At 50.7% G+C, this 27927-nt stretch overlaps 2 protein-coding genes across 3 annotated transcripts in view; one reads left to right on the plus strand and one right to left on the minus strand.

Annotated features, from left to right (window-relative positions):
• DOCK2 (dedicator of cytokinesis 2) overlaps positions 1-27927 on the plus strand; it is a 357524-nt gene that overhangs the window by 162331 nt on the left and 167266 nt on the right. The gene's annotated exons all lie outside the window — the stretch shown is intronic.
• Positions 11215-26217, minus strand: INSYN2B (inhibitory synaptic factor family member 2B). The gene is made up of 3 exons (XM_037057744.1): positions 24634-26217; positions 23284-23358; positions 11215-11660 (listed from the first exon to the last, which is right to left on the minus strand). The coding sequence occupies exons 1-3, from the start codon at positions 25986-25988 to the stop codon at positions 11474-11476; spliced, it is 1617 nt and encodes a 538-aa protein (XP_036913639.1). The 5' UTR covers positions 25989-26217; the 3' UTR covers positions 11215-11473.

A 27927-nucleotide genomic window follows, 5' to 3' on the forward strand; every position in this document is an offset into this window, starting at 1 on the left:
CGGTTCTGTGACTTCATGCTGATCTCACTGCTGTAGACCTTGAGGTCTTCTGAGCCATGGATGCCATCATTTTGAGATGTTTTTCATGTGTCTAAGTTTCTTGATTCTGCCAATGCCCATTCTCTTTCCCTCTCTCCCAAGCGCCCGAGCCGGGGACAGAAAATAGATGTTATTTATGTACCAGTTCTGCTGGGTTGGTACTAACTGCCTGTGGTGCTGCACTGAGAAAGATTCAGAGGCCACATGTTGGCTCCATGTGAAGAAGTGCTGAATTGATTAGTGATGTCTGTCCTGAGCATGAGATTTGAGAGCTGTGATGTGTGTGAGACACTCGCAGATATTATGTAGGGACTCAAATCATTGGTGTTGTTCTGGTCCAGCCCAAAAGGTCTTGCATAACCAATATTCTCTTCTACATAGTCCTGGTTCCTTTAAGAGGGCTGTGGTGGAAAAGCCAAAGATAATGGGGGGAAAAAACCCAGTAATCTGAGTGGGTACATTTTACCAGGGAACAGTTTCTACCTAGCACATGTCACATTTTATAAAATGGGAGACGCACTGTGATTTTAGGTTCCCAGAGAAAGTGAACATGCAGCCAGTTAAACTGGACCCAGTCGTTTATTGCTGCATTGACTGTGCTCTTTGGCGATGTTAAAATGTAAAAAAGCAAGTCCGATGGGAAATCCCTACCGTGTGATGGAGCTTCACACATTTCTTTGGGTCTTCACAGGTTAATTGTCATCATCATCATCTCTCATTATTCAGGAGCAGAGACTCAGCATCCCGGCCAAAGTCACACAGCAGCAGCAAGGCGGGACGTGAACCCGGGGGTGGGAATTCAGGGGCGAATGCCGAGCTGTTCCGTAGGGATCAGAGGGATGGGAGGGCCAATGCCAGGCTTCTTTGTGCAGGGTGAGGGGCGGGGCGTGCGTCTCCCTGCTGACTGCTCTAGAGCAGGCTGTCCCCTGTCCCCCGTGTCCCTAAGTGCTGGGGACCGCCGCCCTCACTGGGAGAATCCACCAGGGAGTGTAAATCCTGCCAGAAGTTCTTGGAAGGGAAACGATGTGGTAATTTTGTTAAAATTGGGATCTAGCTTTTATTTCGGGCAGATAAAATAAGCCTTTGGGTGATATATTTTGGGCCTAATTACCCTGGTTTTCGCAGAGGAGTCTATTGAGTGATTAAATAAAGGTAAATACCATTGGCATCATGCCAGCCCCAGAAATCCAGAGCATTTTTTTCCTAAAAGGAAAAAACGTAGTGGAAATCACCCCATTCGTCACTGCTTCACCTCACAACAGCACGGAAGACTCCAGAAAACACCCGAGGCGCCGGAGAGCCAGGGTTTTAGAGCGCTGGCCTCACTTTCTGAGTGGCAAATGGCCCTTATGTCACCACTCTGTGCCACACCATGGGGCCACAGGCTGCAGGGAGCCTGTGCAGGGGCCACAGCGAGACAGCGAGACCTGGGTGCGGACTCAACCCCGTCCTGCGGAGAACAGGGATGAGGACAGTCTGGGGCCTGAGGAGGCAGGGGTCCCAGCCAGAAGCGGTGGCTGACTCTTGACTTTCGCTCCATGACCCAACACTTTGTTAAAAGCCAGCATTTATAATAAAAGCCATCAGTTAGCGTGTGTTTTTGAGCAAATATCCCATTTTAGGTAGAGAAGGCAGCACCCTGAGTAGCTCACTCACCCCGCATCGGGCGCTCGTATTTTACACGGGATAAGTGGACACAGAGAGGTCATGGGATGAGCCGAGAACCACCCAACTGGCCAATGGAAGAACTAGGGCCGGGATGCGGGCAGCAGTTTCCAGAGTCCCTGGTCTTAAATGCCATACTGGTTTGTGCGCGCCCACACTCTTCGTAGCTATTAATACCATTCATCGGGGATCACACGTTTTAAAAGTACCAATGAGCTCCCTTAAAGCCAGCCTCTGGCCTGCCTGGAACATGGAATGAAATGGGATAACCTGGGAGGGGACTCTCAGAAACCTATAAAATGGCACACAGTCTGTGGTGGTTTTATGCAGCGACATCTGTAAGATCATCTCCTCAATTCTGGTAATCGAACCACAAAAAGGCGACACAGTTGGAACAAGAACTTTTTGTTTCCCTGAGCATCGGCAGGTAGGAGATGGCAGGTCTCAACAGAAGATGGCAAAGCCAGAATGGAGACTCGGAGCCTCCGAAGGTGTGGAGGGGAGGGAGCGTCCCCTCCGTCCACATCAGCCGCCTCCAGGTTCTGCTCATTCTGGGCCGAGAGGTGTCTCACATCCGAACGCTTCTCCCCACCACCCGTGCCACTAACCCTGGTGGCCACAGGCGTCTCTCAACAGTCGTCGTTGCTGCCCCTTCTCAGTAGACACGCAGCCTCATCTCTTGTCCCCTTCAAATTCTTCCCGCTGTCGTGGTCTTTCACAGTAGAATGTTCTCGGTGAGAAAGCATCTGTGGCCCCGTGGTGGCTGAGAATCAGTGAGGTTGACATAGGTTCTGATCCCCCATCAGAGAGGAAATAGCAAGTGAGGGTCTTCAGCCCCTTTGCCCAGCGTTGCACGCCTGGGAAGGAGGAAGCTAGAGTCCGAGCCCAGGTCCACAGAGTTGGGAGCTGACATATAGCAGCCCAGTCCCTACCAGGCCACAGACCGGTACCAGTCCACGGCCCATGTTCCTGAGGCTGGGGACCGCTGTGTTAGAGGGCGATCGGGTTATGAAAGAGACTTTATACCAGAGACCTGAAATTCCAGGGGTGACCAAAAGGTGGCATCATCCACCTGAGGAGGGGCCTGGTTGTCACTTGATACAGAAACGTGGATGGTGCTTTTGCCCTGGGGTTAGCAGAGGGGAGGAGTTCTTGGCCTCAAATATATAGGCTAAAATGGATCGGCATCTCAACTTCCAGAGAGCCCGCAGCACGTGTTGGCAGAAGTCATTTATCAAGGTAGACGGCGCAGACCCGGGTCCAGTTCCTGACGGACAGGAACGATTTGAACCGTTGGAGGGTTGGGGGGCGTGTAGGAAGGAGCAGCACGTCCCGCCTTCCCTGCTGCCCTGGGAAACCTCCTCTCGTGTCTCGAGATCACTTTCCTTCGGAGACATCCTCATTCCTTGACTGTTTTTCGGTTACAGCATCGCCACGTTCTAATGGAATTGTCCCCTTACCTAGCTGTGTTCCATACTAGACAAAGGTCCTTGAGGGAAAGGGACTGTGTCCTTTTATCTCAGAGGCTCCGGTCCATAGGCCCAGGGCCACACAGGTAGCTGTGGGAGTGAATGAGCAGAATGAACAAACTAATTGAAAGTACAGATTAATGTCTACCTTTGAAAGAATTCTGATTTAAAAAGCACAATGAGGAGAAAGATTTGTTTCATGTCAGGCTTTCCCTTAAGGAGCTTTTAAATATGAAATTCCTGAATACTTTACTAGCGCTGTGTGGTCTAATTCTTTTAGACAAGTTCTAGTTTGAGAGCTGCGGTGTAAGAGCTGGTTTCCTTCTCCAGACTGTCCTAATGTTCAATAATGAACCACAGATCAGGGAATTCAGGGGAGACCCAGGTTCCTGTTCACACAGCGTCGGCCTCTCCCTGGTCCGCCCGGTGGAGCAGACCTTGGCTCTGAGCAGAGCGCGCTCTGACAGAGCAGACCTTCTGATGCTGCTGCCGCTGCCCAGACAGCATCACACGTGGCCCGGTGGCACATGCCTGAGCCTCTGCAGAGGACGTGAGCTCAGGCCCTGGGGAAGCTGGAGCTTCCACGAGCCACCCAGCGGCTCCTGCTGTCGGCACCCAGAGAGGGAGAGGCAGAGACCAAGTGTGGGAACTGAACAGTGAGCACAGGAAACACAGGGCTGGTGTGTCACCGTGCTAATGAAATTACCTCCACGTGTCTCAGTGCCTTGTGGCTTCTGCTGGTAGAGCTGGGCAGATCTGACTCGGAGCAAGTCATTTGAAGTGTGTGCATGTGTGTTTAAAGGCTACACTCCACTGTGTCTCCTGTCCCGTGTCCTGGCACTGTAGGCTGGCTGTTTCTTGTCTTTGGAGAACTTCAGACACTTGGGAGCTGTAGGTTGATTGCCATTGGGGCATTGACTCAGCGCACTCACACCCAGCATTGGTTTCTGAGGGCTGTGGAGTCGGGGTGCAAGGTCTGGAGTTTGCAAGGATTTTGCTGGCAGGACCTCGGTCCTCCTTTTCTCTGAAGTAGTGAAGACGCCTTATTTCGCAGCCAGGAAGGATCTCCACGGTGGGCAGATAAGGAACTGCCCCTGAGTTCCCTTATCTGCCCGGTGGGGCTCAGGGCTGCTACCTTCAACTCCTGGTGGGGACCGGTCCATGACTTGGTGCGAAGCTCACCCCACAGGGCTCCACACACGGCAGACCCTTGGCCGGTAAGAGCCGGTGAGGTTCTCCGTCCGTGCTGAGTCCTCTCCCAGCTTTGGTGCAGGCGCTATGAATCGGATCGCCAGCTACTTTACGGCCTCAACTTGGGATCACTCCGGAATTTGCGAAGTATTACTAAGCTGCTGCTGCAGCTGGGCTGTGAGTAAAGCCCCCTTGAGATGAAATCAGCCCCCATATGTCTGCCACAAAGGCTGGAATCCCAGACAGGGAAGTGGGGAGAAAACCCGTACCGGTGTTCCTCCCTGGAATGTCGCTGAGGGTCTGGAGTGCTCATGGAGAAACCCCCCATTGGGACAACTGCAAATGAGCAGGCTTCCCTGCGCCTCTCCTGTCCCTGTTGTCCTTGCCTGGGGCACTGGCCTTCTTTAGTGACTCAAAGGAATCAATTCTGTTCAAAAGATCCTTCAAAACCAGAGCCCATTTTTCTAGATGAATGGTGCTTTCATACAGAGATGGCTTTGTGCAGCCATTAACTATTTATGATTATTTTCTAAAAACCTGGGGAAATTCTGTGACTTAAATACAAAGAACGGATTACAGGAGTGTGGCAACGATGGAAGGAAAGTCATCAGGGACCCTGAAGGTCAGGGGAAGGAAGAAATGTGGTCCCTCTCCAATATCCCTGGGCGCCCAGGAGTCAGACCCAAGGTCCATGTTCTGAAGCTAAAATTACGTTGGCATCTTCTGCTTAAAGGATACATGGTTTGTACATTTCTATAGTTTCACTTTTTCCAAAATTATTTTGCTTTCCTTTTATAATAAAGGAAAAAACACCTTAAACACTACTTTTTAAAAAAAAGGAGTTAATGAGACAGTCAAGCACTTTCGCATATATAACTTCACTTTTCTTCTAACCAGCCTGTGAAGCCAGATGGCTCCACTTTGAAGGCAGAGGTGGGGGAGGGAGGGGAAGGTACTAGTTTGAAATCGTGCAGAAAACCAGGGGCAGAAGTGAGGACAGCTGGTCTCGGTCCGCTCTGTCTCTCCACCGGGATGTTTTATCTCCGTATCTCCTCCCAGCTCATCCGACAAACCTACAGGAAGCATTCACAGCGTCTCGGGCAACGTGAAGAACATTTGGAGGGTCCCAGAGATGTAGGCGACAATTCCTGTCCCCCAGGCCCGTGCTCCCTGGTGGAGACGAATGTGAGAGGCTGAAAGGAGAAATGTCAAGGCCACGTGAGCAGCAGCCTGCAAAAGCGCCCTCGGAGGACGGAGTGACTAATCCCGCGGCAGGGGTGGGGATGACCAGAAAAAGTTACAGAGAGGAGGTGACATTTAAATTGCAACTCGCTGTCTGGCACAGGCACTAAGAGCCTAAGCTTGCAAATGTGGCAGACCTTGAAAGAACTCCAGCCGTCACCACCTCATCCTTGTGGACTTGGACAAATTCCTTATCTCCCTCCAAGCCTCAGTTATTCTTCTGGAAAATGGGCGTAATCATAGGCACCCTCATGATAATTTTTGAGGAGTAAATAAGATAATGGAAGCAAATCATTGGGTAACAGCCAGTTGAAATTCAAGAAACTAGAGCTTTTTTTAAAAAAAAATCACAATTCGTAGTGATACAGCTACTACTCACGTATTCCGTCAAAATGAAAGTCGTTTTCGGTGGCAGGTTAGGGGGCGGCATGTGCCGAGTCACTGATGTGTAATAGCCTCCGACAATTTGGGAAGTCGCCGGGGTTGGGCCCAGGAGAGAGTGGAGCGGCAGCAGCTAGTGGGAGCCTACTGGGTGCGAGCCCGCTTGCAGACGGCCTTGTTCGCTGGTGGAGGAATTTTATGCTTTAGGATGGTGGCAGGGTGCGATGAGAGATAAAATGCTTAAAAAGCCAGGGGACAGGGTGGTCCACGTGTGTCCAAGAGCGGTCCGAAGGCAGCTGGGACGAGGCTGGATCCACAGGAACGGGGAAACTCAAGGGCAAGTAGGCCAGTGGCATGGGCTGCGTGGAACGCACAAGGGTTCATGGCGGCGTACGTCATTTCAGTTAAAGACCTTTTGGACTTAACACTTCACAAGGGAAGGGAAGAAATTTCTATTCTCAGGACACAGTGTATAGTGGAGAAGGGGGGCGAAGACGGGAAATGGCCATACTTTAAGACCAGTAATCATCACAAGAGAATTACAAGGACAGCATTTAGAGGGTCAGCAAAGGAGGGGACGTGGTATCCAGGTGGGCGGGCCAGGAAAGGGCACGTGCTCATTCTCAGACCCCCCACCCACGGAGGGCCGGGTGAGCCAGGGCGGCAGCTGTAGCTGTTCCGGTCAGTAACTGTTGACTGGAAAGCACGTGACTGTGGACTGGGGTTCATCCGAGGTGTGTCCCTGGGGCTGGCGGATGCGTGGAGTGCAGAGGAGGGAGGCATCCATTTCGAGAAATCCCCACAGGTCAGTGGGCTGAGTTTGTGAATGTTGATCCTTCCCACAGCTTTGGGTTTGCTCTCTTTGAACCCTGACTAGAGAAGGCATATTATTTCTTTCTCATTAAGTCTGGAAACGAATGAGCAAACAAAAAACAATGACAGCAACCTGTGACTTCTCCTCCATCACCCACACAGAGTTTGTGCACGTGGGATGGGGCGCAGTCAGGCTTGGGGCGCTGGGTGGAAAAGCTGCGTGAACCACTCTTGGTTTCAACAACTAAAGGGATCCAGCCACCCCGACTCCTGTGGCTCCATGGGCGGGACATTGTCCCACAAAGTAAAGGTCGCCGGTTCGATCCCTGGTCAGGGCACATGACTGGGTTGCGGGTCCCTAAACAAGGCATGTCACAGAGGCAACTGACTGATGTTTCTCTCCTTCTCTTTCTCTCTTCCCCTCTCTCTAAAAATAAACAAGTAAAATCTGTAAAATAAATACACAAAAATGCACTGACTCAGTCCATTTGGCTCCGAGGAAGAAGGCTTTTTTGTCTGCATCTCCAGAGTGTCATAGCATCGCGCGTGCTACCTGGGCAACCAGCCCACACACCCACGCGAGGTCGCTGTGTCAGGTGATGATTTGCAGCGTATCTGTTGAACTTGTGCCAGGAGAAAAAATACGGGTTTCATTGGAGTGAAATTCAATGTGAGAGAGCTGTGGATTCTGAGAATTTGTGAAAGGCCTTCATAACAATAAAGCTTTTATTTGCTTTGGAGCAAATAATCCTTTGGTGTAATGTTTATTGTCTTTTCATTTCAGTTGTGGTTTGGGCCAAGGCAAAATGCTCTGCCCAAAATGCTTCTTCAGTTAAGCAGACCCTATCTCCTTTAAATTGCATTTTGTCTGAACTGGACTAGGTCACATGTAATAAATTCTGGCATTTTAATGGAAACATTACAGCAAAAATAGTTAACAATCTGCTCTAATTTCAAAACCAATTTTCCCCTTCACACGGTAAGGCAGTAGCTTGGTAAAATGTGCAAAACGCATTAGGATGTAATTATGGTGGCAATTTGTCCTGAAGCGAGGTTAACTGGGCTGTCAGTTTTCTGGGTAAAGGTTTGGGGGACTTGGCAGTGGGAGAGGATAGTAGTGGCTTGGTGTTCCTGGGCTCTGAACCCCACGCGGACCACCGTGGAAACAGAAGCCCTGGGCATGGGAGCTGTTGGAGGTCCGGATCCATGGGAGGCCGCATCCTCCTGGGAGCACAGACAGGGCCCAGCCCCAGCCCCACATGAGCACTGATAGACAAGGAAATGCTTGGGGATCATTTCTTCGTGTCTCTCCACTGGACCCAATTCATCCCTTAACTCATCCCTGCAACAAATAGTTGAATCCCATTGTGCAGGTACTGGAGATTTAAAGGGGAGCAAACATAAGCCAGATTCCTACCTTAGGAAAGTGATAGGCTAATGAGAGAGAAATGCATTCATCAAAGAATGACACAAATATGGGTACAAGGACAACTGTGCCAGTGACTTTGACGGAGGGGACCCTGGCGCCTGGCGAATGTGGGAGAGGGGCGCTCGTGTGGTGTGCGCAGCGGGGAAGGTCGTCGTGCTTTTGCTGGGAAGTTTGGAATCTGTTGTTTGTTTTCCCGGGAAAGATGCCGAGAACAAAACAGACATTCCTCCCTGATGCTCCTAAGCACTGAGGCCCCATCCGTCTTTTCAGCTGCTTCCATCACAGAAAGCCCAGTGCCAAGCCGCCGTCTGGGGCCTGAAAACTGTCCCTGTCATTAGGACCATTGAGGTATCCTCAAGTTTGAATTTTATAGCCCAGTCAACCCCAGCTAGAAATGGAGACACAAAACCTAGGAAAAATATGTAAGTTTATTGCAAAAGATAATATCCCATTTAAAACAGTTTAGAAATTTACAAAACCTTGCGTTTTACATAGTTTTTAAGAAGGTACTCTACAGATGAGCTGGTCTGAGTCCCAGGTATAGTGATACACAATTTCCTTAACTACAGAGAAAGCAGCCACATAAACCCCTGCAACTCACGTTGACGTGTCAGTGGTTTTTTCTTCCATTTTACAAAAGTGATTTTGCTAAATTAATCTTCTCCATAAAACCATATAACCTCAAGTACAGCGTGGTTGTAGATTATCATGTTAGATGTTACCTAATATTTTACAAAGAAGCGATTTTCACGTGAGTAGTTGAGTAGAGAGTTTTGGTGTATGTGTATGTGTGGGGTTCTTATTTATTTTTTCAAACAGAGATGAGCGTTTTTGTTAGCAGGAAGGTGCGTACTGCGTCCGTTTTCCCTTGTAATGATTTTAAATGCTCGATTTCCGGAGGAGCCCTCCTTCCCTGGTCCAGGCTGGCTGCCCGAGCAATGTCGCGTTGTGCTTTGGTATAGAATCATTGCAGTCTCATTTGGTTGAATTTCTAGACATGACAACATTTTCTACCCAATTTTGTTTCCCCGTTGAGGGTGTATCCATGCCCCCAACTCCACCTAAGGGTGTAAAAACATGCGCTTTTTAATTACCCAAGAATTGGGTTCTGCTTTTTTGTGAGCGTGACCTCCAGCGCCTCTTCATTATTCCAGGCTGACTTTGGCAAAAGACCCAGCCCAGCCCTGGGTCATTCTGCTCAGTCAATGTTGGACCGTGTACAGAGCATATGGAGCGGGTAGAGTAGGTGTTTGTATCTCCATTGGAGGATGGACAAACGGCCCTGAAAATTTAAACAATGTGTCAGAGGGGAATGGACTAGGTGCTTCTGTTGCCTGGGTCTCTTAATTCCCAGAACAGGATTGTTTTCATCCTAGCATGCTGCCCAGGAGTATAAATTCACTTGAAAATTGGTGTAAGCAAAGCAAATTAGGACGGAAGCTCTACTACAAGATAAAATTACATAAGAGATCCCACTTGATTTTGCTTTATTGGATTATGCTCTGTGCTGTTCTTTTCCATTGTCGGGGCCAACTGAGAGTGGACTGTGTAGATCCAGAAAGATCTGTGGCTTTTAGCCAGTGGTAGCATACCCTACGAAATGTGGCTTCCCAAGTATGACAAGTGTATTTATCTTAATTCCAGCTGAACATTATGGATGCCGGTCTCGTTTTGTGGGTTTAAACATCTCACTAGAAACAGAACAAGAACATCTTGAATGACATTCCAAGACTTAAATAGTGCAAGCTGAGATTCCTTGCCAAATTCCCCTCTCACTCTCACGGAAATAGCTTCTGCACTGCAGCAGTCAGGCAGGGCAGGTGTGCCGGTCGGGGGCGCGCTCACCCCACGTGCACGCAGGGTGCCGGACTCTGCGGACTCTAACTCAGATCGCTGATCTGGAGCTAAGGGTGCAAGGAAAGGCCTCCTCCGTCGAATGCCATGTTGGGCTTTAGGATCCCTTTACGAAACAGCACCCATCCATCCACAGGCTGGGGGGGAATTTCATGTGGACCAAGGGCCTTGCCAACCCATCCCTCATCCCCAAGGGTATGCAGCGATTACTTAATTAAAATTGTGTTCATGGTTCAGCCATGCAAGTTTGACTGGGCCCCCATATCTAGGGGTCATGTGAGAAGAACAAGCCCGACTTTAAAAGAATTCAGACTTTGGGAAGGAAAGGTCTTTTATACAAAAATGGAAAAAAATATATATCCTCATCCTTAGTCCTGCTGCTTCTTCAATCAGGTGGCCATGGCCTGGTCACCAGGAAGGGAGATTATGTAGATTAATAGACGTTTGAACCTATCTACAAAGGGACTGCGGGGAGTGAGCAAGAGAGAACCAGTGTTGTGTTTTATCTCAGTCTTATTTATGTTGCTGCTAAGATAAAAGACAGGCCGCTGGGTCTCCTGATCTTAATGCTGCAGGGAAATTGACTGTGGAAGTGTCACCTCCATAAAGTCAATTAAAAAAGTGAACCGTGGGATCTTATCATTCAGACCCAGACCAGATCCCACCCATTGGCCAGGCAGCCTTGGGCCCCGGGCTGGGAAGCGTGACGGTCCAAGGTGGGCCCTGGAACCACACTGACAGCAAAGCCGCTCCTAGTTCCTTGACCCGTGACCCGACTCTGCCACAGACTGGGAGGCCACACAGCATGGGATGACAGGTCTTTGGTTTGGGATCAAAGGGCTAAATGACCCAGCCTGCCAGGCAGCCTTGCATTTTTACCCCCTGCCCATTTCGGTGGTGCTCCTGAACCCCGTTGTCTTTGAAAACGGCCAGTGTGTGTTGTCTGATCTCTTCTGGTGTCTCTGTTCACTGAGACCCTCCATCTTCCTGCCCCACACAGCATTTCTTTCTCTCTTTTTTTCCTTTTGGGATGATGACCCGAGGATGAGGAGGACGTGCTTGGCATCATGGAGATGTAGGAGAGTCCATATGTGGGTGTGCCCGTGGGGGGAATCCGGACTGCGCACACCAGGGAGTGGCCTGGTGGTGTGTGATGGGGAACTAGGCAAGTGGTCACTCTCGAATCCGTGAAGTCCTCAGCAAGCGGTGGCACTCAGTCAGGTGAGGCTGGCGGGCAGGTGTCCAGCAGCAGCTAAGCCAGCCCATTTCCCAGGCTGAGTGGATCGCAGCCTGGGGCCCTTGCTAAGCAGTGGAGAAGGCCTGCGGACGGCGGCCTCCCCGCCTCGGAGGTGCTTGGGGAGGGCACGAGGGAGGTGGGGTCCCGACAAGCTCAGATCCACCAGAAGCATTTCTTCCTCACCTTCTTGGTTTTCCGCCTTAAATCCTGTTTCTCGGGAACAGGGGCTTCCGCTGGGGGCTTTGGTGGGGGGGAGGGCTCTCCAACTGGTTCCGCTTCCTCCAGACTCTGCAGAACTTCGTGGAACCTGCCTTCCTGCTGCCGGAAATCATATTCTACACTGAAAAACACAGAGGAAGGAAGGAAAGTAAATCCCAATCAGCACATGCTGATTTAGCATCACCCCAAGGGCCCAAGTGACACGGAAGAGCATGGGCTTTGCCACCTAGTCCCAGATGCATAAGTACCTGCTGGCTGTGTGACCTTGGAAAAATTGTGCTACCTCTCTGGACCTTTGGGTCCTCATTGATGGAATTGGCACCTGTACTGCCTTCCTCTTGGGGATACTCTGAAATTTCAATGAGGCGTGGCATGTGGCAGACTTATAGTCAGGCTTAGTAAACGTCCCTCCAGTCTTCCTCTCATTGTTTAATGCTCCTAATTCTTAATTCTTTTTACATGTGTTATGCATGAAAACCGCCTCATTACAGAAGATGTGAATAATAGTGAGGAATAGACAATAAAACTGACAGCTCAGTTTCCTCATCGATAAAATGGACAACCTAATAGCATGTATCTTAAAGGCTTTCTTTGGAGTATGTGTGTGTGTGTGTGTGTGTGTGTGTGTGTGTGTGTGTGAAGTGAGAGACTATAAAGGAATTACTTGCAGCAGGGCCTGGTGTGGAAGAAGCCCTTCATCTGTGTTAGTTAGCTCCTATGGATGTTACTATTATCATAAATATTATTACTACTAATACATATGCCTTGCCTTTGTCTTGCTTCTCAACTTAATGTGTCTTCGATTGCTTTACATATACTCTGACCTCCTAGAAGTCCTCAATACAGACACGTTTACACACTCTCCTCTGATAGGCACGTCCTAATCTCCTTTTTGCTGTTTCCTTTGTGTTTTGGAGTCGTTCACACACTGACTCCATTGTATGGTCTGTACACTGGTCTGTGAGGGATACGGGACTTGACGTCAGGGACCGGGGTTCCCAGAATTCAGAGATTGCGGCCACGCAGTGCAGAGGCTCTGGCCCGAGCAGTGGGTGCTCGTGAGCCCCTGATTACTGAGGGCTGGGAAATCAGGCTGGCGGGCCTCCTCCGGGACTGTCAGCCCGCGGCCCTCGCTGGCTCCGCCCTTCGCTGGCTCCGCCCTCCCAGAACCAGCAGAGCCAGAACGAAGGACTCCTGCAGGCTGCGCAAGGGCTCCCTCTGCCCTCGGTTGCCCACTCCCCAGCCCAGGGCGTTCACTTCCAGAGCTGTTCCTGTGCGGGATGCTTGTGGGAAGACTGCGGGTTTCAGCTGTGTGTTCCCTGGCTTCACACCAGAGCTCTCAGAAGGCCAAAGATGAGGAGCCAGTGTGGGCTCCTGGGAGAGGCACAGCCACGAAAGCAGTGCCTTCTCCTTGTGTAGCGAGGAAGAGATGAAGTGTTTCATGTGCAAGATGGAAGACCCCATGCCGGCTTATGATGTGGTGTGACTGGCCAAAGCCTTTCTACCCAGCAAGGGCCGAAAGGAGCTGTCATTACAGGGACAGTTGTCTTTATCTACTGTCCATATGTCACTTCCCAGAGACCCAGGGTCAGACTAAGTGCCGCTGAAAAGGCAAACTATGATTGCTGTACAACTAATGAAGGCCCCAGACGGCGGCTTGGCACTGGGCTTTCTGTGATGGAAGCAGCTAAAAAGACGGATGGGGCCTCAGTGCTTAGGAGCGTCAGGGAGGAATGTCTGTTTTGTTCTCGGCTTATGTCCTTTTACTTCCTGTTCCTCCCTGGTCCCCTCTATAGGGACATGTTCCTAGCTGGGTGACCTATATAGTGGATGAAACACAGGTTGTGTTTTTCAAAGCCAAGCTCCACAACTGATCAGCTATGAGATCTTGGGGAAGTCAGTTTTCATTTTTAAGCCACAGTGTCCTCATCTGTAAAATGAGCACATTGCCTACTCACCAGGTTCTCAGTGAGTTTAAGCGACACAGTATAGAAGCCAACACTCAGCTCAGAGCAAGGCACCGAGTATTCAGGCGGTCATTCAGCCATCATTTGTTGACTTTTTCCCTTATGCCAGGCCTTAGGCTAGGTGCTGGGGGAGGGGTATTAGTCAGACAGGCAGACATTACCCCGTGCTGCCAGTCCAGTGGCTCTGTGTCCTCAGGAAATGCTAGCCAACACCAAGAGCTGTTTGAGACCTTTGTAGCCCAAGCCCAGGATTTGCCAGGTCAGTAACCTTCAGCCTAGGCCACCAGATGGAGTTAAAGGAAGTGGGTACCCCGTGTTCATTCTAGGAATTTCCTATGCTGTTGCTGTTATAAGAAATTCCATCTGTCCTCCATCCATCCATCTGTCTACCCATCTATCCATTCATCCATCTGTTCATCCATCCATCATCCATTCATCATCCATCCATCTATCCATCCATCCATCCATTCATCTATCCATCCATCCATGTATCCATCCACCTATCCTTCATCCATCCATCTATCCATCTATCCATCCATCTATCCATGTATCCATCCATCCATCCATCCATCCATGTATCCATCCACCTATCCATCATCCATCCATCTATCCATCTATCCATCCATCCATCCTCCATCATCCATCTATCTATCCATCCATCCATCATCCATCCATCATCCATCCATCCATCCTCCATCCTCCATCATCCATCTATCCATCCATCCATCCATCCATCAATCCATCAATCATCTAGCCAGCCAGCCAGTTTGTGGCCTGACATTGTGCTCAGTTGTGGGACACAATGGTAAGACAGACAGACCTGCATACTGCCCTTGTAGATCTTAATTCCCAGTGTGTGGGACAAATTAAACTAACAATTGCTTCAAAAATATCCTTCATATTGGGGGACGGAGATGGGAGGGAGGCGGGGAGCACTGGGAGGGGCAGGGCTGGGAATACAAGACAGAAAACTGTACTTGAACAAGAATTAAATAAAAATTAAAAAAATAAAATAAAAATTAAAAAAAAGAAAAAAATATCCTTCATATTGGTCTCAACGACCCCACTTTCCAGGTCCTTATCCATGCATCTAACAAATTACATAAACATACACAAAACCCAGCTTCCTTTTCTTCTTTATGTGTGACATTTCTCTGACTTCATAATTCAGATGAACAAGCGACAACAACACACCACCTGAATGTGTCGACGCCACAGCAGTGCCCTAATACCAGTCAGGGAGAGCAGTGCTTCAGGGGATCCAGAACTGGCAGGACTTGAGAGGAGCCAGGAGACAGCGCGAAACTGCCCCGTTGTCTGATTTAAAGTGCAGCCCCGGGCAGAGAGAGGGTAGAGCAAGGGCTCGCAGTGGATCGCTCCTGGGCTTGGACCCGGGCTGTGCCTCTCCCTGGCTGGGTGAACCTGGGCAAGTGCTTCTCTCTCTGACACTCAGTTGAGAATGGGGATTACAAGGCCCTCTTACTGGGTGTTGCGCGGATGGGACACAAGGATAGGTCAGATGTCCTCGAGTAGGACTAGGTCTCTGCCCACTGCCCTCTTCCCTAAGTCCTTTGTCCTCCTGTCTTAGGAGCTGAATGTCTCACCTCCACACTCATACCATAAGCCCTTCGGTAACTGTATACCTTGCCAGCACCATCACTCTCCACCCATCCCCTCCCTGTACATTCAGAATACATTCTACGTTGCTATGGAAACACCACAGGAACACCACAGGGCTCCATTGTGACCCCCCCCACACACACACACACACACACTCCTCTTGTAATTGCCCTCACTGATCTGGACAAGAGAAAGGGGATTGAAAGTGACGTTCTCTTCAAGGCCAGGCAAAAAGCAGGGTATAGAGAAGTGTGTTCACTTAGGAAAGAAATTGATTAATGTTTTTTAGGCCAAAGCAATTTATTAACATAAAGGAAAATTGTCACTTTCCTTCTTACTCTTCCATTTGACAAACTACTGTTTAGTTTGGAGGAGAGAAGAGGGAGTATGTTTTGTTTAGGTAGCAGCTGCCTTATAAATGGTAGCTTTTCATCTTGAAGCTGGGTGCAGAAAAGGAGATACCCCTCAACTTCCTTCTTAGCCGACCCACAACATATTCAGCAGCCTCTTGAAGAGGGGGATACATTGTCTGGTTGGTGAGAATTCATGGAGAGGGTTGCTTGTAGAGTCTGGGAAATGGCTGTCTGCCTTGGGGTTGGCGTCAAGGTGAACACCAGTGACTTCTGTCACCTCCCCTCCTCTCCCCCTTAATCCCCCTCCCCTCCCCCACCCCTGTACCACCTTCTGCCTCCCATGTTCTATACGGGTGTAGAGAAGTGCTCTGGCCTTAGTTTGTAGAGCTCTGGCTCAGAGGGAGGGCAAACGGTGGTCAGGAAATTGCTACAGTGCAGGACCGGGGCCTGGAGCCATTCAGACACCATGTGGAGCATTCAAGGCGTGCGAGAAAGACCTGACAGCCTGCTTCACCACTGCCCCGTTTGTTGTCTCAGGGAGCCTTAAAGCCCTTGCCTGCTAAGCTTTCTGCACGTGGTCCCCCACTTTAGAAAGTGCACTGGGTGTAAACCCGGAACAGGGGAGAGCTCTCAGGCGTCCCTCTCAAGGGGGGTTCAGCCCCCCGATCTAGCTGACAGGTCAATGCTCCAGGTGTGGAGCCAGGCGAGAAGCAAGAGGTGGTTTTTCTAGGTGATTGGAAGCACTAGGAAGCCTAAATCATGGCTTATCTGGAAGAAGAAGCAGAAGCAAGAAGTAGGTAAATACATTCGTGCATAAGCAAGCAACAGAGCCGGGAGCTGTGTGCAGTAGCTCGGCTGGGCAAACCGAAGGCGGGTGTGCCAAAAAGAGATAAAACTTTATATAGAAATCAATGAACACCAGAAGCCCCTTACTTTTACTCAGCACTTTGAAACAGCAAACACTCCAGGTGTGTGTTTTTATTTTATCCTCACGAGGGCCCAGGAAGAGGGGAAGGTGGTTATCCCCATTTAACTGACAAGCGAGTTGGCAGAGAGAAGTCGCACTGTGAGTTATGATCAGAATTCAGCCTGGTTTCTACACGCCTTGTGTTTGTTTTTTCCTAAAGAGGAATTCAGTGGTTTAGCCCAGGGCCTGGCTGTGACCAGGACCTTAATAGAAAAAGAAGAAATGACAGAAGTACCTGGATGATCTTGGGTGAGGATGCATGTCAATTTAAATGAATAGTAATAATTAGAAGATGGAGAGGAGGAAGAGGAGGAGGAAGAGGAAGACTGTTACTCATGGAGAGAAATCTGTATTGTAGATGCTGTACCATGAGTGTATTTGTTCGCACACGTCTCGTGTAACCCTCACAGCCCCGTCAGGCATATGTTCTCTTCATTCCATGAATGAGCAAACTGAGGCAAGGGCAGGTTAAGGGCACACATGAGTGCGAGACAGGGCCAGAACAGGAGCCCAGATTGCCTGTCTCCGCAGATGGCTCACGCAGTAGACTGCGGTGACAAACAGTCGTCATCCCCTCTGTGAGCTCCTGGCTGCCTAATGTGTGTGGGCCGGGGACCGAGGTGGTGACCAAGCCCCAGCACACCGAAGTAAACATACCGTCCCCTGTGGAACCCGACCCCACGTGGAGCTGGGCTGCACAGAGGACTCTTCATGACCCAGCTGTCCAGCCCATCCTCCCCTGATGTTTCCAGAATGCAGGGCAGTTCTGGCTGGGAGGCTGCATCACCGGAGATGATGGGCACCCCTGGCAGGCAGCCGACTCCCAGTAATACACGGGCTCAGCAATCGCAGGTGTGGACAGGCTGCCGAGGTCTGCAGGGGGCCTTTGCCCTCCCTTCCCAGCAGGGGGGTCTTGGTCTTTAATAAAGAGAAATCGTGACAAGTCACTGCCATAAACCACACATTCCGAGCAGGCTGGCTTGAAACTAACGATCTGTGGAGTCTCCCCGAAGAGGAAACCTCTTTCCAATCCCTCTCGGCCTCCTCGCCTCGACTAAGTGTTCCTGTGGCCCGTGCACCTTGGAGCCCAGGNGCTGCCGAGGTCTGCAGGGGGCCTTTGCCCTCCCTTCCCAGCAGGGGGGTCTTGGTCTTTAATAAAGAGAAATCGTGACAAGTCACTGCCATAAACCACACATTCCGAGCAGGCTGGCTTGAAACTAACGATCTGTGGAGTCTCCCCGAAGAGGAAACCTCTTTCCAATCCCTCTCGGCCTCCTCGCCTCGGCTAAGTGTTCCTGTGGCCCGTGCACCGTGGAGCCCAGGGGCCCCCCTGCTTTATGGACCGCCTACCACTTTCTCTCCCAAAGAACCAGCTGTCAGAATCAATGGCAGCAGCGAGGGTGGTTGGTTCCTGTCCGCTGGGATAAATCACGTCACTTGCGAAAGTGTCTTTGGGGAAGGATCCAGGCTGGGAAAGGAGGGGCCCCAGTTACGTCTCTACTCCTACCTGCCCCCACAGCCCAGAAGGGATTCTGTTCCCGAAACTCTCTCCTAATGACCAGTTTGCTCATTATTTTTAGGGCATAATTGTAAGTCCCACAAGTTGCAGCAATTTCACGTTGGCAAGTGCACCCCTTCTCCAAGGGCATCTGCCTGCTGACGGGTCCTCAGGGAATTGCAGCTTCTCCTCCCGGAACATGGATAAGCGGGACGGAGCGCAGAACTCATCACTGCTGATCACTAACTGTGAAAGACATCTGCTCTGGGGTCTGGGGCTTATGGTCAGGAAGGCCTTCCTCTTAAGCCCTCAGAAAGGACAGGTCTTCTCAGAGAACTTGAACATATACTCACCGACTAGGCAAGGTCAAAGGTAGGAGGGCAAGGAACCGGAAAATCTCCCGACAGCGGGACCTGTTTGAGCCCTGGCTCTGTTGGATCTTGGACAAGTCCTATAACCTCTCTGAGTCTCAGTTTCCTCATCTGTAAAATGGGGACAATAACCACACTCACACGTTAGAGTCTTTGGGAGCTGGAGACGAGATGCTGCACATACTGCGTGAGCGAAACGCCTGGCACCGTGCCTGGGACGACAAATGGTCATGGTTGTTACATTAACTTGATAGAGAAGTAAAGATGGGGTCATTCTGTGGTCAGCTGTAGCTTCTGTGCCAGCAGCCGTCCACTTGTTATTCCTGGGACGTTCTCGGCTTGCTTGATTCTATAATTTATGGCATGTTTCCACCTCTTTAGCTATTAATGCATTAAAATGGGTTTCATTTTTATTGCCGATAAATTGCTGATGCTGTAAATTCTCCCCCTTTCCTCGTACACTCTGGGGGGGGGGGGAAGAAAGGGATAGCACACTACTGAGAGAAGCAGGCACTAGAGGCGAATGTCTTGGGGATCACCCTGCCGGGGCTCAGAGACATTTCCACGTGTGCCCCAGACTTGATGCCTGCCTCCTAAAGAGAAAGCTTGAGCCACGCTTGGTGGCGGGTGTTTTGAGGAGGCTGCTTGACATGGCTATAACGTTCACCGTCCAGCAGTTGAAACAAACGCCACTCAGTCCATGTGGAAATGTGAGGAGAGCTGCTAAGGCGTCTGTGATCGGTAAAAAGAACAGGTACGCCGCCTGCTCTGTAGGTGCTTTTCACGGCAGACTTCACTGTGGGCCAGAGAGAGGACTGTGGCTCTCTCTCCCAGCTCACCTGGTTCCATACTGGGAGAGCATCCTAAGCAGACCGAAGGAAAATACTAAATAATTTAAGCAGAAAGGAGGTTGTTAAATGTAAGTAGGCCTGGGTGCTTATTACATTTCTGATGAAATAACCTTGCTCTCCAGTTAGCCAATAGCTTTAAGGAGCAGGTGAGGCCAAGATTCAGCGTCCCAAACCTTAACCATAAAAAGAAACTCATGGAAGCCTCCTGCGCACCACCAACCGTGTGACCCCGGGTGACTCCAGCTCTTTGGAAGAAGGCCTGGCCTTCTCCCGCAGGGCTCCCTGTGGTGAGGCTGTGGCCTGTGTTCCGGAGAGACGCCTTGGGACAAGTTCCAAAAATCAAAGCTAGTGCAGCTGAGATGCCTCTGAGATAATAAGTTGGAAATACCTAGTTTACATATCCCTGTAGTTAGAATTAAGAGAGAGAATGTGCTGATGAAGGAGGTGGGGTAAGACCGGCGTGTCATGAGACAGAACTGAAGATCCAGGAGTGTGGTTGAAACCACGAAAAGAGGCTAAAAGTGGGAAGAGGAGTCGGCCTGGCCAAGTGAACCCCCAGACCGACAACAGCCCTTCGTCTCTCTCCTCTCCGGCGCCTTGCAGACCTCACCCGGCCAACCACCCCCTTCACCCATGACAGACGCCAAGGCTGCAGCGCGCTCTTTATTTCCATTTCCTAAGCAACATGCTTGGGTGGCAGGTGAAAATTTTTTTCTGAGAGAGACTTCCTTGTTCTGTCCCCTTAAAACATTTGATGGATTTTACAACTTAAACCAAGCAGACTTCCCGCTGCCCCCAGGAGATACATGCAGAGAATAAATGCATGATTGGTGGAGACAAAGTCCTCTGAAAGAAGCTCTGTGATGATTTGCAGAGTGAACTTGAAGATGAAGGGCAGGGACATGCGGTCGGAGGAACAGAGACTGCAGTGGGGGAGGGGGGAGGATGGAAGGATGGGGCTTGGGAAGAAAAGGGGAGCTGAGTCCTTAAGGCGTCACTTCCCAGGCTTTAGTCATTCGCCTCTCATCTTCACGGTGTTTGTGGAACTCCCTACACCAGTTACTTGCTTCACGTATTCCTCTCTAAATCAGTGTTCTTTTTAAACTTAAAAACATCCATGCAAATGTTTTTTTATAAACTAGGCAATATCACTGTTGAAAATAAAGATCTGTATCACTTACAATGAATATTCAGGGGGACGAGTTTTAAAAGTTAAAAGCTTCAATAAAAATAATTCAAAATGATTACATTCTGGCTGGATGCTGTTGCTTGCCTGTGGCTGTGAACCTGAGACCTGCTCTCTCTTGGCAAAGAAGACAGGTCTTCAAAAACTTTCAAAGACATTCTGGCACCAAACTCTGATTCTCCCCTCCAGGTAACCACAAGGATTGAAATAGCTTTGGAAAGAGAACAGCCTTCGCACTCAGTAGTTCAATATTATTTAATCTTGGGTCCCACAGGCGGCTCTCACCCAAGCCTTTGAGAAACTTGTCCTAGAATCAATGCTAAGGACCAATGGGGAGTATGACTGGGCGCTGAGCAGCTTGGAACCAGCTGGAGGCATAGAACCAATTTTCTGCTCCCTTCCCCCGGAGCTCATGGCAGTCAAAACTCAACGGAGTCCATTCACCTCCATGCAAGAAATCCCCGGCCAGCCCCTGAGAGCCATGCGTGGCATCCTTAGGCATCTGCGTGGGACTGTGCTTCATGGTCAGATGCGATCTATGGAAATAAGAGCATGATTTGGGCAGAACTGATGACCCCGCATGCCTTGATGGAAGCAAGAAGCATTAGCTGGAACCCCTTAGAAGAGCTTTTGTGTTGCTAACCTAGCAGCAACATCTCCAGAGAAGAAGAGCTGGGAGGCAGTTCTTCACGTGCCCACATGCTCTATGTATAGGGATGTGCTCCGGGCCCATCCATCATCGCGGAGACGGACCGCGGCTCAGCAAGGCCCGAGGACGAGGATTTCACATCACTTATTCATTAGTTTGTAAGATCTGACTTTCCAAGACACAACACAAGGGTTTGAAGTCATTTGAAATGTTAAAAAAAAGAAAGGAAGAAAGAAAAAGGACAACTCTCATCTTCCCACTGTTACTATGATAGGGATGTTTTTCTGATCTCTTTGCTTTCATCAAATTAATTGCCTGTTCCTTCGCAATGGCTTAGATACAAGGATATAGATGCAGTCTGCAAGAACAGCCTGGCTTTGCATGGTAATGAGGAGTGGATGTACACAATGGCCGTCCCTCCTGGAACATCGGAAAGGGATGTGTGCGTGAGGTTTGTTAACCCTTCCAGGGGTGCACATTGACTTCGACTGTTTGCTTGGGGTGTTGGAAGTAGCCAGTAGGAAAACACAGACAGTCTCAGGCTGGTGGGAAGGTCACACTTTAGCCAAATATTGCCGCTTTTAATTCAGCATAGAACCACCAGGATGTCAGAACTGAGAGGGACCAAAGGGAACATATAATTAAAGGCCCTCGTTTTTCGGATGAGGAAACTCAGAGGCCAGAAATGATTTGCCCAAGGCCAGGCCATGGCACTCACAGTAGCCTGGGAAATAACCACTTGTCCTCCTCATTTACATAAGTTAAATAAAAAGTCATCTTAAGGTAATGGAAAAATACATCATCTGGCTGATTACGAAGGGAGACTATCCAAAAGTTAAATGGAGAGTAGTTAAAAATAATTATTGTTTATAATGAATGGTTTTTTTGTTCTCCCTAGCTGTCTAGACATTTAATAATTTTTGTCCTTCTAGAGCTTAGGAAATTTGCTTAAGAAAGGAGATGTAAAAAAAAAGGAGCAAAAAATGTAGCAGTTGGTGAGGCTAGACTGGCTACTTATACTTTCCAATGTCACAAGCCTTTCCCAGGTTTGGGGGGATTTTTTTGATTTTACACTGAGGTAAAGGGCATTTCTGTGCTGAGTCCTGAAGCTTCTGTCATTTGGTAAAAGTCTGTAGTTCCATGGTTGCTAGGTGTAAGGAATTGACATTTCAGTGAAAAAATGCCCCAGGCCCTGCCAAAGTGGGGGGGCCTTCTAACCTCCAGCAACACCCCCTTCCCTTGTTGGGGATAAGTCTCGGATTCTGCTGGAGAGAGAAGGCGAATTGAAAAGAAGACAGACAAGCCCATCAGGCTGCCCTTTCCATCTGAGAGAGAAACGTAATAGAAAAAGCAAAGCCCTGCACTTTTGTCAAAATTAGATGCCATCAACCAAAATGACTGCTTTTGACCACATTTCCACCGTGCCGCTGAAATGGGCTTCCAGCTAAGGGGGCACTGATCTTTCTAGTAATAACAGTAATAAGCCCGTGGATTTGTGCAGAGCTTTGCAGTTACAAAGGCGTCTGCGTATGTTACCTGGGATAACTGCTGCCACTCTACAGATGAGGAAACTGAGCCACAGACATGTCAGCAGGCATCTGACTCGGCCACTGGGACCGACTCCAGGTTCTGGGCTCTCGTTACTACATCATGTCTTCCTTCTATTGCTTACAAAAATCCACTTTATTGTAGCACCCTCACCCCCTGATGGAAGGAAATGAGGCACTTAGAAAGGAACGCAAAGTGCTTATTAGCGTGTTTCTTGCCACATAGTAACTGCTTGGCACGGGATCCCTGCTGCTGAGGAGGAGGTGCTGCGGCGGAATAACCAACGTCTCCGGGTCTGGGGTCAGAAAGGGCTGACCTTGAGTCTTGAGCTTGGGCCCTTCTCTGAAAGTGCTTCATGTGACCTGAGCCACCTGGCTGAACTTCCCTAAAGACAGTGACACCCACCTCGCAAGGTACAACTGTGAAATGAGATGCAATCTCATGTGCACATAGAGCTTTGTGAGGTGCCCGCACTCAGTGTTCAGAAAGTGTAGGGATCATTTTCCAAAGCACTTGCTCGTAGCCCGTATTGTAAGGAAACAAAGCCAGGCTGCCTCAGAGCCAGGTGTTAACATTTCACCATTCAACACCTTGGTGTTGAAGTCTCGGGTATTGAAAGGCCTCCTGTCTTTGCCTGTCTCTTAACTTTCTGCGTCTGAGAGCGTGTACGCGAGTGTTCCGTGGCCCCGCAGCTTCCGCGCTCCACAGAGCTGGCCCCCGTGGCAGTCAGGTACCTGTATATGATGCACGCCGTGTTCTGGCAGGTCCTACAGTTGTTGAGGTCTTGGCCGGTTCGGTAAAAGTTGCGCCTGCAAGACAGAGAGTTTGCTGGATGCAAGTCCCGTGGAATGCACGGGTCCTGCATGTTGCCCCTCTCACCGGGAGCCACACTCTGAAGCTGTGGGTCCGTGACAAACAAGAAACCCGTGAGAATAGGACCTCACGTTCATAGGGGGCTTTCAAATCTGAGGGTTTTTTCCTGCTGACAACAATAGCTGGGAGATGAGTCAGCTCTCCTTACCCACTCGCAAGAGAGGGGAAACTGAGGGACTTTGCAAGAAAATGGAAGGTGGGTGGTTAAACCCCTGACCCTTTGGTTCAGTGCGTCTCTCTCTGCGGCTCCCCAGCGCTGCCCTCGAGTAAGCCATGCTGATGCTGATTCACATCAGCAAATGCCACTTAATTTCCTCTTCCCTCTCCCACCTTTGGTTGGGGAGCTTTCATCATCCCTTCCTCTCCGGCTTTTGGGAGCACATTTTCCAGGACAAACACTCCACACCTAAATAAACAACTACCTTTCCCTTCCCAGGCTGGTGCTGAGTCACCCAGCCAAGCACTCCGTGACTTTTTTTTTTCTTTGCAGAATTGTGATCTCATTTCCGCCCCCCCCCCTCGAGTTGGTCAGTGATGGACTGGCCGATGCCAGGAAAGTGGTCAGGGGAGGGCACGGGCAGCAGGAAGCTCGGTGGCCACCTCGGGTCCTCTGTGACGGACAGATGGCCAGAATACTTGGCAAAAGCAGTGGCTTGCTTCAAGGATGGGGAGGGGGGGAGTACTGGTTCGCTCTCATTTCCCCATCATGCATCCACTGGACCCCCATGGTAAAATCATTTCAGACTCGCTGCTTCCTTGCCCCCTTTCTGCAGTCTGCAGATGTTTGGAAACAAAAACAAAGAGCCATGGAAATCCACCAGAGCCTAGAATTGAATAAAACCAGGTTGGAATAGATTGGCCCGGCCGGTGTGGCTCAGTGGATTGAGCACAGGCCTGTGAACCAAAGCGTTGCTGGTTCGACCCCAGGCAGGGGACGTGCCAGGGCTGCAGGCCGGGTCCCCATCTGGGGATGCATGGGAGGCAACCGCACAGTCGTGTTTCTCTCTTTCTTTCTCCCTCCCTTCCCTTCTTTCTAAAAATGAATAAATAAAGTCTTTAAGGGAGGACTTTGCTTATGATTGAGGGAAGCAACAGAAACTCAAACATTTGGGGGACATTTTACTAATGGAAACCAATGCTCGCGCTCTCTGCTCCTCGCCTGTCAAATGAATTAAGCCAGTCGCTTTTAATATTAAAAAAATTCACCTTACCCTTCTGTGAGAGCCCGAGCTTTCTCCAAGTCTTGAATTACATTCAAAAGGACTTTAATTTTCTCTTGGTTCGAGTGCAGAGATTCCTCCACAGATTGCAGCCTGCCTTGGAGGTCGCAGAGTTCGCCCCGTGCCAGGTGGATTTGATTAATCCCCCCAGCCTCCCTGCCGCTCTGAAGTTTGGTCTCCCTCCTTGGAAGGGAGGACGACGGGAGGCGATCATTTCCTGGGCAGTGGCGGGGCTCTGGGGCGTCTGACGGGGTGGGGGTGCTCTCCGTCTGCTCCTGGCACACAGGGGCAGATTTTGGTGTGTCGTTGGGTTTGAGTGACGGCAGCTCCTGGTGATGGTCACTCGGTGAAGAACAGTCTGACACCCCTCCCGGGTGGGCCGGCCGGCCAAGGGTGGGCTGGCCTGGCGAGGGGGAGCTGTGAGTCCGTGGCGGCGAGGGAACCCACGTGTCCTTTGGCAGAGATGACAGTGCGCCAAAGTCTTTGTCACCAGCGTTGTCTTTGGGCAAAAGCAATTCGGGTCTGAGTTTCCCCGTGCCTGGCGTGTGGTTGGCACCGCTGGTGGCGTTTGAGCAAGGTGGGGATCTTTCCGAATTGGATGGGAGCGCTCTTCTCCCATTGCCCACATGCATGTCCACTGATGGGTGGATGGAGTTGCTCATCTCTGCAGACCCATCTTGGCTGAAAGCGGGCTCCCTCACTGCCCAGGAAGGACCGTGGTACATGTCATCCGGGACCTGAATGGCAGCCGTGGCGCTCTCTGAGGCTCTCCAAGTCCCTGCTTCCAAGCACATGCTGACAGGCCCATTGCTCTGCACCTTGGCCATTCTAGGGAAGAACGGGTGGGGTGCCTTGACCCTCCGAGGCCCATCTTCAAGGTGCTGAGCCAGCCTTAAGTAGGCAAGCTCAGAAGACACGATGTCCTGTTCGGAGAGGTTGCCGTTGACCTGGATGGCACTTTGGGGTGCTGTTGGCATTTCCACCAGGGACTTGCTGGCTGTGAGTCTCTTCCTTTTGAAAATTGGGAAATGCTTCCTGAGACTGGGGGAGGTTTGGATGGCGATGTTCCGAGAGCCCCCTGCCTTCTGGGACCTGGGGAAGGAAAGCGAGTAGGTGGGGAGGTGGTGGTATCTGGGTGCTTGAGTTTTGCCCGTCACAGCCAGGTCTTCAGAAGCGCGGGCCTCCCCCTCGGGGGGGCCAGGCGGCGTCCTGCTGGCCCCATCGTCCTTGAAGCGCACCTGCTGAGACTTGCTCCTGCGGTGGTGGGGCTGCTTCATCAACTCCACCGACTCCAGGCTGTTCCGCTTCAGAAGCACAGGCCGCACTTTCATATTTTGCTGGGCCATTGAGCCTCAGTGGGAAGGGTTGAAATCATACACTTCCCCCCGGGCACATGTCTTTAGGTCTTTGGGGCAGCATCTGATGAGAGCATCTCAGACCCCCGGACCTGCCAGCCGAGATGGAGTGGCCGTTTCCTCTGAGTATCCGAAGCTGTGCGGGCCATTCCCAGCCGGTAGAATCTCCTTGGGAGCTGTCTGTAATGCTTCCCCTGCAGTTAAAATATTATTTCATCGCAGTGATAATTGCCACTTTGATAAACAATGAGTTAGGCTAATTATTAAACATCCAGTCTACCAAGAGTGCTGGTGGGCTGTTTATCAAGAGAGGCTGGCAGACAGCTCTGATCCTGGAAAAAGCTTGCTGTCTCAAACCAAAAGACAACAAAAGTACCACTTAGGGGATAGCGCCAGACTCCCAGTGTGTGAATTCCTAAAGAAACCTGCCACGTCTGCAACCGACGGCTTCCTTCGCCAGAGCGTCAACTTCCAGGGCAAAACTACAGGACACTTAAGCACGTCTCCTTCCCGTGGCGTGAAAACGGTCAGGGAAATCAGTGGCCTGGGGGTTGGCTTCTCTGACAATGCAGGATGTTCCTAAGGGAACGTCCCCATTTCTGTCAGTCACGGGTCCCTCCCTCAGAGCCATGGTTTGCTTTGATGCTCTGCCCCTTTTCTTCAGCGAGGGAGACTCATCTTCCTAAATAGCCTCGCAAAACCCGGCGGGGTGTGACCAGGGCAGGTCGGAGGCATCGGAAGGCCTGCAGAGGGCAGCGTCCCTGGCGTGGCTCACGCGTGGCTCAAGTTCATAGGTGGGCCCAGTGGTCCATGGCTGTAGCCTCTGGGGATCTAAGCTGAGAACGGCCAGCCCTTGGCCCCGGGCTGTGGGGTCGGAGACTTGGCAGTCTTCGCCAGCAGGCAAGGAGAGTCTGAAAGGGAAGAGACAACAGTCGCCAACTGAGAACCCGTTCCTGAGGCTCTCGGTTTCTCTCCAAATTCCGACCACCCAGCTGAGTGCTTCTGGGTCTAGGAACATGTCAGGCCACTGTCCTCCCTCCTGTTCACCTGGTGAGACAGTCCCCACGCGGCTGCAGGGCCGCGGCACTAAGTGCCTGTCTGCCCGGATCACTTCCTCCTTCTCTCCCAGGCAGCGCCAGCCGACTCCTGTTCATGGGCGACCTGCCAGCCTTTCCAGTGCCTCCCCCCCCTCGCACGCCTCGAGGGCTAGACAGGTCAGGACCCCGTTCGCTGCTCATCACAGACTTCACAATGCTGGCTGCAGCCGTCCTGAAGTAATCACTTGTGTGCCTGTGTGTGTGGCACTTCTCCCCACTACCCTGCGAGCTCGGGGTGGCAGGGGCCAAAGCCACCTTATTCTTCCCTTGGGTGATCCTTTAGGCTCATTGGGGGTGCTTAGTGAGCCTTTGTCCATGGAGTGGATGGCTGAATGAGGGCCCCTTGGAAGTGAAGGGGAGCCTGGGCACAGGAGTCCTGGGGATCCCGCCCGGGCGACAGGACAGTGAGTTCCCGCCCCCGGACTGTCATGTTACCTGAGGACAAGACTCTTCCCCGCGTCTTCATTTCCTCACTGCTTTCCAGGAGACGAATGAGCCCAAAACTCTGGAACGCGTACCTTGTAACAATAAGTGACCATTTAATGAACTTGTATTGTTACCACACTGAGGGCTTTGCATGCATTAATCATAACAACTCATTTACTGAGTGCTCACTCATGTGCCAGGGGCTGTTCTAGCACTTTCCAAGCTGGAGCTCATTCATTCCCTCCTCTACAGACGTGGAAACTACCATTATCTCTGTTTTACAGATGAAAAAACTGAGGCCCAGAGAGATTAAGTAATGCGCCCAAGGACACACAGCTAGTGAGAGAGAGAGAGTCGGGATCTGAGCTCAAACAGTCCGGCCCCACGGCCTGTGCACTTTACCTGTA

The sequence above is a fragment of the Sturnira hondurensis genome, unplaced genomic scaffold, assembly GCF_014824575.4.
Source record: "Sturnira hondurensis isolate 20B ecotype Veracruz unplaced genomic scaffold, ASM1482457v3 Scaffold0009733, whole genome shotgun sequence".
NCBI classification, from domain to species: Eukaryota; Metazoa; Chordata; class Mammalia; order Chiroptera; family Phyllostomidae; genus Sturnira; species Sturnira hondurensis.

What these genes read in the sequence shown, in the direction of transcription:
- INSYN2B (XM_037057744.1), bottom strand. Translation starts at nt 25,988, where the DNA reads ATGGCCCAGCAAAATATGAAAGTGCGGCCTGTGCTTCTGAAGCGGAAC. An exon ending in GCTCGGGCTCTCACAGAAGG is followed by an intron (nt 23,359 to 24,633) that starts GTAAGGTGAATT and finishes TCTGTCTTGCAG; the next exon opens with GCGCAACTTTTACCGAACCG. An exon ending in ACGGCGTGCATCATATACAG is followed by an intron (nt 11,661 to 23,283) that starts GTACCTGACTGC and finishes TGTGTTTTTCAG; the next exon opens with TGTAGAATATGATTTCCGGC.